Source organism: Thamnophis elegans, chromosome 2, assembly GCF_009769535.1.
Source record: "Thamnophis elegans isolate rThaEle1 chromosome 2, rThaEle1.pri, whole genome shotgun sequence".
Taxonomy (NCBI): Eukaryota; Metazoa; Chordata; class Lepidosauria; order Squamata; family Colubridae; genus Thamnophis; species Thamnophis elegans.
Window position 1 is genome coordinate 19,625,938 of NC_045542.1, and position 13,677 is coordinate 19,639,614.

Here is a 13,677-nt window from a genome sequence, read left to right on the forward strand (position 1 = left end):
ATGACCTTATTGCCACTATTGTTAAGCAAATCACCACATTTAAGTGACTCATTTGGTTGTTAAATGAATCTAGCTTCCCCATTGATTCTGCTTGTCAGAAGCTGGCTGGGAAGGTTACAAACGCCAATTACATAACCTCGAGACAATGCAACTGTCATAAATATATGTCAGTTGTCAGGTGCCCAAATTCTGATTACATTACCATAGGGATGCCTCAACAGTCCTAGGTGTGAAAACTGGTCATAAATCACTGTAACTGATTACTAAACAAATGGATGTAAGTTAAGGACTACCTGTTCAGCTAAGTCTCAAATTACTGGACTTCAGTGCAATGAACTTTCCATGAAACAGACTATATTCCAATTAAAGCCTGCCTCAATGACTTTAATTGGCAAATACATATGTTTCAGATGAAGTCTGTTGCTTCAAACTTACCAAATGATACAAAGAACCAGAGTGATGTATTCTTTATTTAGCAGATGTCTGTGAATAATGGACACTCCCTTCCCCAATTAGTCCATTAAAACTATTACAGGTAGCAATAGCACTTAGACATATATACAGTGCTTTTACAGCCCTCCCTAAGAGGTTTACAGAGTCAACAAATTGCCCCCAACAATCTGGGTCCTCACTTTACCCACCTCGGAAGGACAGAAGGCTGAGTCAACCTTGAGCCTGGTGAAATTTGAACTGCCAAATTCAGCCCGCCCGCAGCCAGCAGAAGTAGCCTGCAGTACTGCACTCTAACCACTGGTCCACCGTCTTCCTTTAATGTCCACTTGTTCAGTAACTGTTCAAAATGACAACACTGTACCAGGGATACTTACAACAAGTCCTGTTACAGTATCCTCAAAGTCACATGATCACAATCCAGGTACTTGACAACTGGCTTGCAATTACGATGCAGCGTCCAGCAACTAATAGCAACATGAATGCCATTTGTGATCTTCATTGCTGGCTTCCAACAAGTAGTCAATGGGGAAGCTGACAGGAGGTCAGAAATGACTATGACATGATTGCAGGATGGTGCAATTGCATAAAATTCAGCTAAAGATGGCAACTGTGAATGCTGACGCTATTATTGTAAGTTGGTGTGGTCATGTGACTTTCCACCTTATAATTATATCACTTAATGCAGAGCTGCTGGTCCCAATTACCATGGGTGAGGACTGCCAGCATTTATATCCTAAGCAATCACATCTAAGCTTTCTTATATTTCAAAATGTTTCATATTGTACGAAACCTACAACAAATAGTGTTAAGGTGTTAATGACAAAAAAAAAAAATTGAGAAAATTTTATGTACCTTGGATTTTTGCGTGTTTCAAAATATACACTGCGACTTACTCTGGGCTTCTGTGAAACAGAGCCAAGAGGGAAGCTGCAACTCTTCCACTGACCATTGGCACTTGTTCCCAATGTTCTTTTTACTCCAGCTGCTGGGCAGCTCTCAAATCTTGGGGATTCTGCCAGAGAAGAAGCAAGGAAAGGGTTAGTGATATGCATATAATTTCTTATATTACCTACCACATTAAAAATGTGTTTTCTATGTTCCCCAATATTTAGAAGAAATTACAAAGATTTTAAATAGATTTTCCAAAACATATTTTGAAGGGAAAAGTCAACTGGCTTTATAGTTAAACAAACTGCTTTGTGCTAATAATTAACTGAGTATTTTTATTTGTAAATTTGCTACAATTCAATCCCAGAAAATCACAATGACGTGAGGATAGTCACTTGGCTGTCCATAATAAATTACTACCAAATTTTCCTACCAAACTTTGAACTATACTAAAATTTTACTTGTTTCTATCTACTTTTTCAGAAACAGATATTCAATATTGTAAAAGTACAAACAAAAAAAGTTCAATATGCAAAGAATATGCAAATGAACATATCAGAATATTCAATCAAAATACATATATTTTACAAGTTTAAGTCTATGCTTGCTAAATTAGCAATGCCTTTCTTAAAGAACCTGAATCCAGACCAAACTATAGAACAGGGTTATCAAACTGGTGGCTGGCCGGCTGATGCGTCACAAAGCAGGCCATTCCCACCCCAGCTCTGCAAAGGCAAAAAATGTTGCAATACGTCGTGTGACGCGATCAAGTTTGACACTTGTGCCATAGTGTCTAAATCCTGACAAGTCCAATTCCTGGCAAGACCATGTAGTTCGTTAGCTCAGGGAGAATTGCCATCTCTGGTCTTGGATGGTGTGGCACTACCACAAACAGACCCTGTGCTTAATCTGGGGGTTCTCCTGGACTCACAACTCCTGCTTGAGGAGCAGGTGGTGGTCGTGGACAGGAAGACCTTTGCACAACTGTGGGTTGTGTGCTAGTTACTCCCTTTCCTGGACCAACAAATCCATACTCCTAGTCAATTGTGCCCTACTCACTTCCTGTCTTGACTACTGCAATGCGCTCTACATACACCCTAGTCTTCCAACAATGGCCGCTCTGGGCATACCCTCTATGGTTGTGGGCCAATTGCTGGCAGAGCATACAACCATAGAGCATACGCCCAGAGTGGCCACTGCCGGAAGACTCAGTTTGGAAGCCGCCAAAAAAGCCATGCTGAGATGACGGCGGCAGCGGAGGTGCCCTAGCTCTGCAGGGAGAACTGGGCCAGAGCATCATGAGACTGGGAGGCACATGAGCGAGAGCAGAACAGCCACTCGCGCAACCCCCCTCTCCAGCTGTGTGGAGCGTAATTCACTGGCATTTCGAAGGCGCCAAGCAGCAGGAACCGGGCGGCAGCGAACAGGCGCTCACGTGACTTGGCGATACCCCTAGGTCAGTGAATGGCGCTGTGCCTGGTTGGAAAGGGGGTTTGCCGGGTGGCTGCTCATGAGCGTGGTCACTTCATGGCTGTTGTGTTGTGCAGCCATTCGCCCATGTGGTTGTGCCCAGCTCTTTGGGAGCCCGCTTGGAAGAGAGCAGTCGCCCGGCAATCCCAAAACAATAAATCTTCCCCTCATAATAATGCCCAAGCCATTTTTGTGGGCAAAAAGAAAATAAGAACCTGTTAAATGAAGACCATCCCTCTATTTAGTGGACGCTTTAGATTTAATTATAAATTGTACGGTAGTAAAATTGAATATAAAGTGTCCACTAAATAGAGGGATGGTCTTCATTTAACATGAGGTCTTATTTCTATATCACATGTGATTTAAAACCTAAATGTTAGAATCTTCTAATGGATCTTCATCTGTTTCAAAAACCATTGCAGCTAGACTTACCTGGATAGTAATTAAAACTACAAGAAGTATTTCCGGTTAAACAAGTAGAAGGTCCCGCCAAGCTGTTAAACTTGTTTGATAAAAACTACACAGAGAAACAAAAAATAAAGAAAATGTCAAGAAGAGAACTGTATTTAAAATGTTTTCAGTAAGTTCATTAGTTACAATTACATAATTTAAAAAACTGCAATCCCTAGTCCCTCTAAAATTCTGCAGTTACAAAATATAATTAAAATTGATTACAAAAGATACAAAAATAGTATAAAACCATCTAGATATGGCTATTATTTTACAATATATAGAACTTCAGTACTAAATAATTATTAACAAAGTTGGAAAAGCAAAAGTCAATCAGAGAAAGCTATTAAATGGAAACAGAAGAAATTGATAAACAAAATGTTATTACTGTTTGTGATTGTAAGGCAAAAAAAATTTGGATCAAATTAATAAGTACAGGTACTCCTTGCATAATGTCCATTTATTCAATCACTGTTCAGTTACAATGGGGCTGAAGGATGGTATTTATGACCATTTTCCAAGTTATAACTGTTGGAATGTCCCTGCCATTGATACTAAAGGGTGCTGTTACACAATATTTCACCCAATGACCATATCAGTGATGAAAATCCCAGTCTCAATTGATGTTCAGCAAGGACCACATGTACCAAATATTCTGTAATAAATGTTTCTGCATTTTTACTAATCACAGATGCTTGAATATATAGAAGCAGAGGATTAAAATCTTATAAATCTTGATCTAAGTAGCCAGAGTGACACAGATAAGTTTCTAGCTTCTTTATATTAAATATAATTTCAAAATTAATTTCTGATCAGACATATATTGATTTATAAACATTGTTATACAGACAAGAAAGCATAAGTAGCCAATTCCCAAACCTTGTTGTCAGACAATGGATGCTGGTTGCCTGAAATAACATTTTGTTGCTCAGGAAAAGTCTTGAACACAGAAGTATGATTAGTTTGCATATAGTCTCCAGCATCCATCTTCATACAGTCAGCAGTTTCATCTTTAATTTAAAAAAAAAGTGTATTATTTGAGGAAAAAAAATAAGGAATTTGTTTTCTTCTTGTTGCAGATTCTACATAATAAAAGAGAAAGTACTAAAGAATACATGTGAGACTTCAATAGAGAAAAGATTAAAAACCACACCAAAATACAGGCAATGTGTTAGTATTGCTCTACAATTTTAACACAGTGAAAGGTAACTATAATAACGAGAGCAAAAGATTAAATGTCTGCAACTTTGGGCTTATGAAAAAAAATAAACAGAAGACAAAATGAAGTAAAAAAATTATACACCTACGTGGAAGAAAACATAAATCAAGCAACACTAATGTGAACAACTTGTGAAAGCAACAGAATATGCTTTCAGTGAGTCCTTGCTGCTTCTAAAAAGGAAATATATTTTAAAATATTATTTTAAAAAGGTAAATATAAGAGAGTAGATAAGGACCCTTTGAATATAACTTGTTCACATTCCATTAAGGCATAATGTATTTAATCATATTTTGCTGAATGAACCAAATGGTTTCACTCATAACATTGAGCTGAACTGCAGTTTACACAGCATAATGGCTATATTCACATAAAACAAGCCTTTGCCTGTACTTCAGCAAATCACATTATAACCTAACAGAATATGTGAACCCAACAGATGGAAAAAGCATGGGATGCGTTCTCCCCTTGATTATTTTAAGTAGATCCAGCAATATATACAGAACCATTGAGTACATTAAAACTACATTCCACTAATGAGTTTATCAAAAGATGAATAGTTGTATGGTAGTTCTCACAAATCTACAATTACTAACTGAGGCATATGCTGTATGATCATTAAAGAAACCACAAATGAGGAACAAGTGGGTCCTTTGGGGTGAATAATAGTATATTTGCTCTCCTGGATAGCAAATACTTTGCAGCATTAGGGAAACCATTAGTTATAGAAATTGTTCAGAAATGCATTAATTCTTAAATGTAAAATAATAAATCTGATCATATCTAAAAATGAATGCCAATTGCTTTAATGAGAAGTTTCTTGACATGGTAGATTCTAAAACAGTCTCAAAATCGACAATTAAATGGATTAGTATAGCATACTCACCCATCATTATGCTCCTTACATAACTGACGCAAGATAAATCTTCAAGAATCTGAGAAAAGAGCAGAAGATAAAGCAAATGTTTAACATTAAATAAAGAAATGAACCAGATATCACATTTTTTTAAAAAAAAGTCTTAGTGGAAAGAAAAAAAAGTATTTCTCATGCCACAATATTTCCTGGTATAGTCGGTAGTATTTAAAAGCAGTTGTTGATCTGCCACTTGGGATGACACTATAAACAATATTTCTGTCCTCTGAAAGCTGGAGTCAAATTTAGTAATTTTCTCAAACGCTGACAGGAGCCATTTCAGACTACCAAAAACATTTGGGGCATGCCAGGTTGGAGAGAGCCAGTTGATACTCTCTTATGAAATCATATTAAAATATAATATCGATGAGCCATATTAATAACAACAAAAACAGCTATTATAAAAAATGTACATCGTTCACCTGTTCACCCAAGTTCTACATTCCCTCTTATGGTGTGCTGGGAAAAAAGCTATGATAGATTTATAACTTAACAAATAATGTTTAAAAATAATTTTTAAATTTTTTTCCCAGAAAAAAAGAAAATTTATCTCTTAAAAAAGTCATTTTATATATTAATGTTGCAAGTCTTGGCAGATGTTTTCAGAACCTTTTTATTATTGGCTACAAATAAGTTTTAGGCTGTTTTGTTTCCTCTCCTTTCTAAAAAAATAAAGCCCAGCATCCCAGCATATTTTTCCAATGCTTAAGCATGTCAGTCTAAATAATAAATCAACGTCAAAACATTTTTTGATACAATCTCTCCAAAACACAATCTGTTTATACTGATGTTGACTTTAAAAAAAAGATCCCTATCTAACTCATATTCTTGATGTATTTCTTGATGTAACTAAAAATTAAGAGTGGAACTAGTTATTCACAGTGTTATTATCCCTTAAAATTAGTCTGCAATTCATGATGATAAATTTGTGAAGAACTGAAGGCAAACTGTAAGAGTCACAATTTTGGGTGTGTTTTTTTCCTCCCACATTCAGATTTCCCCATTCTATTTTCACAAAGGCAAACAAATGTAAAACAGGACAAGCTGTGGTGTCATTCACTAGAGATCTTAAACCAGCTGTACTAGATTAACTCTGCAATCCCATACAACTCTATGACAAACGTTACCATTTTCACATACATGTTATATATAATTCCAACTCTGCTAATTCCAGATTGGTAACTTTATTGTCACGTTGAATGTATGCTAATCAGCATAAATTACAATGAAATTTCATTGCATATGTATACTAAATATAGTATATTATACTAAATATATATAAGATAGATAGATAGATAGATGATAGATAGATAGATAGATAGATAGATAGATAGATAGATAGATAGATAGATAGATAGTAAGTATACTAAATACTGAACAGTATTCAGGTTTATTTAGTAACAAAGCCTAGTCTGAGCACTGACACTAGGGGATAGCATGAGAGGCTAACATTTGTTTGGGGCTATTCACATCCATCCTTCCCCTGTCAGCGCTGTTAAGAGCTATATGAGGATATTCCATGCCCCAGGTGTCAAAAACCTCGTGTTTTTGCTTATAACTTTCTTCACCCCCAGGCAGCACCAAGCAACGATAAGAGTTCGCAGGAATTTAGTTCCAAAAACACGCAGGTTACCTACCTTTGGAACAGGGCTGAATCAAAAATACACCACACACACGAGAAATATGAAAACATTCGCAAGGAAACGCGACCAACCCTCAAGCTCCGACAGGCCCGTCTCCCAAAGCAGGAGGTTAGAACTAAGGAAACTCCCGCGCTCGCCGTTCACTCGACCGCTCTTTTCTCTCTCTCCGTCACTTTCAGGCCTTCAAAGGGGGCGGGAGGAAAGCAGAGCAGGAGCGCAGAGAAAGGGGCTCTCGAGGGAGGCGTGCGGGGCCTGGGAGATTATTGGAAAGGCGCGCTGTTGCCATAGGGACACTTCCAGACCCCCATCCTCACGCCGGAAGCTAAACCGACCACCATGACGGAGAAGAGGGCAAAATCGACCGCTTCCCTTCCCCCGCCCTTTTCCCCCTTTTCCCCCTCCCCGTTCGCTCTTTCTCCCCTCTCGAAAACGCCGCCCGCGGTCCTTTCTTTCTTTTCAACCGGATTCCAAGAGGCGGGAAGCCCCCTGACGCAGCCGGAAGCGAAACTACCTTTCCGGTTTTCTTCGCCCCGCCCTTCGTTTCCCTACCCCCCCCCCCTCTTCCGGGGAACGGAAGCAGCCCGCTTAGAAGACTGGCGGCGGAGACGGTGGAGATTTCTAAAGGGGCGGGGGAACAAACAGGAGGAGGAGGAGGGGAAAAAAAAAAAAGCTCGTGGCCGAAGAGTCTTGAACTGAATTGGTAGGCGGAGGGGCTGCGCAAGCGCGACAGCGAGAGCGCTTGCTGCCGGAGCCGTTGGGTAGTCTCGCTTTTTTTTTTTTAAGCGCTTGCGCGTTTTCTTGCTCGCCTGGTGGGAACCCACGTGTGGTTTTGTTTGTGTGTGTGTGTGTTAAATTGGTGATACCTTGTTCCGTAATAACGGAGGTTTTCCTGAGATTGCGAAAGGGGGTGGGGGATGCATGGAGTGAATCGCTGAATATTAATGGGGTGTTCCCTGGCTCGTTAGAAAACGGATTCTGGAGTCCAATTGGGCAGCAGCTATTATATTTTTTGGAGATGTGCATGGAAATCTATGGCGCTACCGCAACTCATGTCGGGCGGGAGTGGGGTTTACCAAGCTCGGCAAAGTTTGTAGGCATCCGGGTATGCGATCGGCCCCCAGTCTTAGCCGATGTGGCCAGCAACGGTGTGAGATTTCGGAAATTGCAGCTCAAAAGCATCTGGAAATAAGGCAAAGAATTGCTGCCCTTGGGCACAGAGCGGAACATTTGAGATAAGGGTTTGGTCATGATTGGGATTAAAGCTATTTTACCATCGGGTGCTTTGTCTCAGAGATGCTTTAAATGAATTTTTAAAAAAGGATGAACTTCTGTGAAAGCCGTCCGCAGTTATATTCTGAAACAAGGCGTGATCATAATGAAACTTACTTCTGAGTAAGCATGTACAGTACAGGTTTGAATTGCCTGTGGGTGTATTCATCATCGTGGTGAGCAATAAATTAGTAATACTGTGTCTCTTCTGGGGCATTTGCAGAGTGAAAAGCTGAGAATGGTAAGTAAATGCATTTTTATAGCACAAGTGACCGTGTACACTAGTTGAGGGACGCATTGTAGTCTTTTAATATCTACATTTGATCTTTTTTTAAAATTACACTTAGCTCATAGGTGCCTGGTGTTTCGTGATGTGACTCTGATATAACTTGGTTTGCTGTTTATGATTAAACAACTCTAGCTCCAAACACAATTCATGTTGCTGCAAGATGGTTACAGCCTGATTTTATTTCTGCATGCGTGAAGAAATGCTTAACAGCCACCATCCTGAATCTGTCATCATCTAGATGGATTGGATCAATAAATAAATAAATGTGTATGCCATGACGCATCCAGACTTCCAGATTTCAAAAGAATTCAAGAGATTCCAGATTCTTTGTCAGCGTAGAAAAATCTAATAACTCAAGTCTACACATATGGAGGGGTGCTGACTATCTGGATTATAGTACACGTTATTTTTTTCTTTCTTTCTCTAACATAATTCATAGATCAGGATTATCTTGTTTCGGTGTAGCCCCGTAAAATAAGTCTTGCTTTTGGAAAAAAGATCTACTTTTGAATGTAGACCAGCATCACAATTTCAGTGTAAGGACATGACTATTATATCCACCAATAAGAAAGACGGGTAACAGAAGGAGCTGTCTGGAGCCTAATATAGTATCTATAAATATCATACAGGACAGCACTCATGTCCTGGTTATGTGGTTTTCACTGGGCCTCTCAGTAGCAGGGTCCAGCCTTTTCATTTCAGTCTCTCTCACATTTGCAGCTGTTATCTTTTTATCTTATTTGTTCTCTGAAGAAAAAGAACAATCAGGTTAGTAAGGATGCCTGTTTTAAACGTGCTGGATTTTCCTGCTGAAGCATCATAGGGTGTTCAGACATTGGATAGCATTTGGTCTGTTCATAGATAAGAAGTCACTTTGATTCATGTCTGGAAGTGTTTCCACAGAAGATAAGGACAATTCTCCCTCAGCTTCGCAACTAACCCAGGGTGTTTTGTCTGCTCTAGCAGGCCAGGAAGAGGGGGGGGGGGGGGGGAATGATACAGGATAAAAAAAATGAATTCATGTTTACTTTGACCAAAGATAATGATCTTTCCAAAGTGGATAAATATACCATAGTGTGCAACTTAATATTTTGAAAGAAAACTGACTCCATGTTGGTACTTTATAGGAGAATGTTGTGCTGCAAATATGTTGAGGTAGAAGGTAAAATGTGGCAGAATATTTTCTCATTATTTTACCACATGTATGTGCATCTTGTATAAGATTGAGAGCCTTATTTACTCCTTGAATATATACTGCTCGCCAACCTTAACAGTGGGTGGCATCACATCATAAAACTAAATTTGTCAAATTGAATCAAATGACTAAAAATAAATAGTTAATTGCTCTCCACACTAAGTTTCCCCTTGTTACATTAACAATTACAATATCTGGCATCTGTACCCAAAAGTTTTGGCGATTCTGCTTAATACTTCCGTGTCTGCGGAGTTCACATATGGGTCTCTAGGCTGAATCAGTGAAATGTCTTAGCTGTATATGAATTGATTAAGGCTGGTGTATAATACTAAGTCGGTGCTAGAGTTCCTTGAGAAGGAAACTTCAAAATAGTTGAAATGCTGATGAACATTTTCATTTGATACAATTTTATATTTAGTTAGCAAAGTGATATAAGTCTTAATACTGTGACTTGTTTGAATGCATGTTTTCATCTTGTCCCTTAGTCTACATCTGCAATCCTTTCTCGCTTCCTAAAACATGGCAAAGGTAGTTTTTTCTAGTCTCTGTAAGAGAATGTGAAGAGATAAAGTCCATCTTGACTGTTACTTGCTAAGTTATGTGAGCTCTGCTTGGAAGTGGTGCACCACAGAATTCGTTCCCCCTTCACTCATTGAGAAACCTGTTTAAATTACATTCCTTATTTCTATGTACATTGTCTTCTGTGGTTTTTTTATTTAAGTACTATATGGGCAGATCCATTATCTCGTCTGCCCTAGGACATATCCTTTACTTTGTGCCTACTACATATGTTTGAATTCCAGCTCCCAGAGCCACAGATCTTGAAAATGCAAGATGAATTAAGTGAAATTGCTTGGCCTATCATTCTCACCCAAGATTCCTTATGGCCCAGTGGTTAGAAGGCAGTATTGCAGGCTAATTCTGGTGACTGCCAGCAGTTCAATTCTGATCGGTTCAAGGTTGACTCAACCTTCCATCCTTCCGAGGTCGGTAAAATGAGGACCCAGATTGTTGGGGGCAATATGCTGATTTTGTAATTCATTTAGAAAGGGCTGTGAAGCAGTATATAAGACTAAGTGCTACTGATATTGCTATTCTGGCAGTGGTTCTAAACAGCAAAGAAAAGAATCTCCCAAGGTGTCAGCCCCACCAGGTAGACCAGATCATGAAATCAACTCTACAAGATGGCTGAAACCATTTTTATTAGAATTGGCTATATTAATGGAATGTTGCAAGTCTAATTGCATTATCCTTTCTCCTCCTCCTTCAGAAGAAAACTTCAAAATAGGTGAAGTCCTGATGAACATATTCAATGAATTAAGGAGGTATCTAATCTGCTTCCAAAAGATTTCTGGACTTTAAAAAATGCTTTATCCCCCTGTTACCTAGGCAGCAAGCAGCACCTGCATATCTCTGTCTAAGTCAGGTAGCCGTACAATCCCAGTTGGGAGTAGAATTTCAGTCACTCATGCAGTTGTTAAGCAAGTCATCATGTCACCAGACCTGATTTTATGACCACTTTACATTGGTTGTTAAGTGAACCATGAAGTCACTAAACGAATCCTGCTTCCCCAACTGACTTTCCATTATGTCTGCCAACAAAAATATGTATTTTTAAAGGGATGAACTCCAAAGCACTGACCAAGAGCAGAATCCTTGTATTTCTTCAGGCCGGATTATTAAAACAATGTTGAATAAACAAGATAAAGGGAAACCAGCAGATATGACAAGATGAAACTTCCCTGTTTGAAGAGGTCCAAAATGAAGAATTCATAGAAAATAAAATAAAAAAAACACTAATCGTTTGCTTTTAGCTTCTCCACTATGTCTTGTGTTACCCATTCTTATCTCCACTATCTTCTGCTGTCCCCCTGGAAATCCTCATTACTGGGAAAAGAGTGGGCAAGAAAGAGCTTTTGGCAATGTTCTACAATCTACATCATAAAGTATATAACGGTACACGGTGGCACAGTGGTTAGAGTGCAGTACTGCAGGCTACTTCTGCTGATCACCAGCTGCCAGCAGTTTGGCAGATTGGCAGTTTGAATCTTACCAGGCTCAAGGTTGACTCAGCCTTCCATCCTTCCAAGGTGGGTAAAATGAGGACTCAGATTGTTGAGGGCAATATGCTGATTCTGTAAACTGCTTAGAGAGGGCTGTAAAGTACTGTGAAGCGGTATATAAGTGCTAGTGCTAGTACTGATTTCTAGATCAATTTTGCATTTTAAATGTATTAAGTCCTATCAATACTAGCTAAACTGGTACATTGGGTTAGCTCCCCCTCTGATACTGTAGAAAATGGTATCTTTGTAAGTAAAATGGATGAATATAGTTTAATATAGCCCTTTTTTAATGATGAGGGCTCTAGTAGTTTTTGAATTGGTGTGCCAGCAGCCACACTCAATAAAATAGATGGCAACAGCACAGAAAATTTGGCAAAGCTCAGGGATCTTGAATTTTAAACATTAAATAAAATGCAATTTAGTTAACATAATTCCCTATGTACTTTTTTTCCTTCTGTTATATAAAAATTACAATTTGCCTGTAACTTTTGAGAGAGAATAAGAAGATGCCACAAAGCTTTAGGGTCTATCTATGATTTATTACTAATTATTTGTGACACAGAATGCTTAGGGATGAACAGAGACGGAAATTGTCACCTGCTTTCCAAGGAATTTCATTTGCATTAGGCAGCGAGTACTGTATATACTCGAGTATAAGCCTAGTTTTTCAGCCCACTTTTTGGGCTGAAAAAAGCCCTGAAAAAAGGGCTCAAAATAATGTTTGCATGATACACCTAAGTTCTCCAGTAATACTAGGAAGTGGTCCGATTATTCAAAGTTGCACTATTCAAAGTTATAATTATATGCAAAATATGGTAATTGCTTCTAGCTGGGTCTATGACAATTTGCCATAGCCAACTCACCATGGCCAACTCTGCTCAAAGCATCGTGGGGTGGTATATAATTTTAAGTGCCATTGCTACTTGATCTCACAAGTCAATTGTATTTGTTAGAAACCATCTTCATGGAACATAAGTTTTATGTAAAATGCCCTCTCTTGTACCTTCCCTTTTTTATTAAATTTTAATGCGGCCTATCTCACTTTGCAAAGCAATTCTGGACGGCTTACAATTCATATACAATTTTACATCGAGTTATTAAAAACTATAGCAAGAAAAGAAGAATGGGCTTTCATGTCATCAGATAAAAGAAGAGGAACTGTTAATTTGAAGTAGGAAGTAGAAAAAATAAGATTTCTTTTTTAAAAAGATATCCAGATCTTTAGCATTCTCCCCTTTTTTTTCCACACTGCAAACGTGACTGTTAGAAGCTTGCTCCAAATTTAGCTTTGAAAACATGAAAAGTAGGAGTTTGCCTCATGCGCCAGAAGCCAAAATCTTACCAAATTAGCAGAGGGAATAACAAAAACAGCATGCTGTGCCAGCATTTTCATATTAAAGGCCTTTCAAAATGAGGTGCTACCTGTCTGGTGTAACCTGCTGCATCTCAAGCTCAAGAGCTGAGAGATATTTTCAGTTCCTGGATCTGTAATGCTGTCACTGAGACTCCTCAGCAAATGGTTGTGACCTAGGAAATGGGAATAAGCTGCCTTGGTTTCCTAGCAACATCATACTGCATGCTCAGACCAGGTACCTGTAAAGTGAAGAGAGGCAGAGGAGATATTTGCTGCATCATGGATTCGGCTTCTAAGATAAATTTCTGTTATGTGAATGAAGTTCAGCCAGGCACATGGGAGGCAAGATGGGCTATGCTAGGTAATAGTTGAAAACAAAACAACAGCACCAGAAGTAAAGAGCGATGACATTCTGGATGGGGTTTGACTACAGCTCCCAGAATTCCTAGTGAATGTGGATTATTGACCTAA

At 38.8% G+C, this 13,677-nt stretch overlaps 2 protein-coding genes across 5 annotated transcripts in view; one reads left to right on the plus strand and one right to left on the minus strand.

The window, feature by feature from the left end:
• The window catches only part of SENP1 (SUMO specific peptidase 1), a 29,609-nt gene extending 22,173 nt beyond the window's left edge, over positions 1–7,436 (minus strand). The window contains exons 1-5 of one of the 2 annotated variants that reach the window (XR_004254633.1): positions 7,031–7,436; positions 5,367–5,415; positions 4,141–4,271; positions 3,244–3,328; positions 1,306–1,465 (exon numbers count right to left, since the gene is read on the minus strand). Coding sequence is in view for 1 of the 2 variants with exons in the window: in XM_032209028.1 (XP_032064919.1) it covers positions 1,306–1,465; positions 3,244–3,328; positions 4,141–4,271; positions 5,367–5,373 (383 nt within the window). In the remaining variant the exon portion in view is untranslated. The remainder of the gene's footprint in view (positions 1–1,305; positions 1,466–3,243; positions 3,329–4,140; positions 4,272–5,366; positions 5,416–7,030) is intronic. The other variant, XM_032209028.1, reaches the window with a different exon arrangement.
• Positions 7,437–7,568: 132 nt separating this feature from the next.
• The window catches only part of PFKM (phosphofructokinase, muscle), a 44,317-nt gene continuing 38,208 nt past the window's right edge, over positions 7,569–13,677 (plus strand). The window contains exon 1 of one of the 3 annotated variants that reach the window (XM_032209026.1): positions 7,569–7,794. The gene's annotated coding sequence lies outside the window, so the exon portion shown is untranslated. The remainder of the gene's footprint in view (positions 7,795–13,677) is intronic. The other 2 variants (XM_032209025.1, XM_032209027.1) reach the window with 2 other exon arrangements.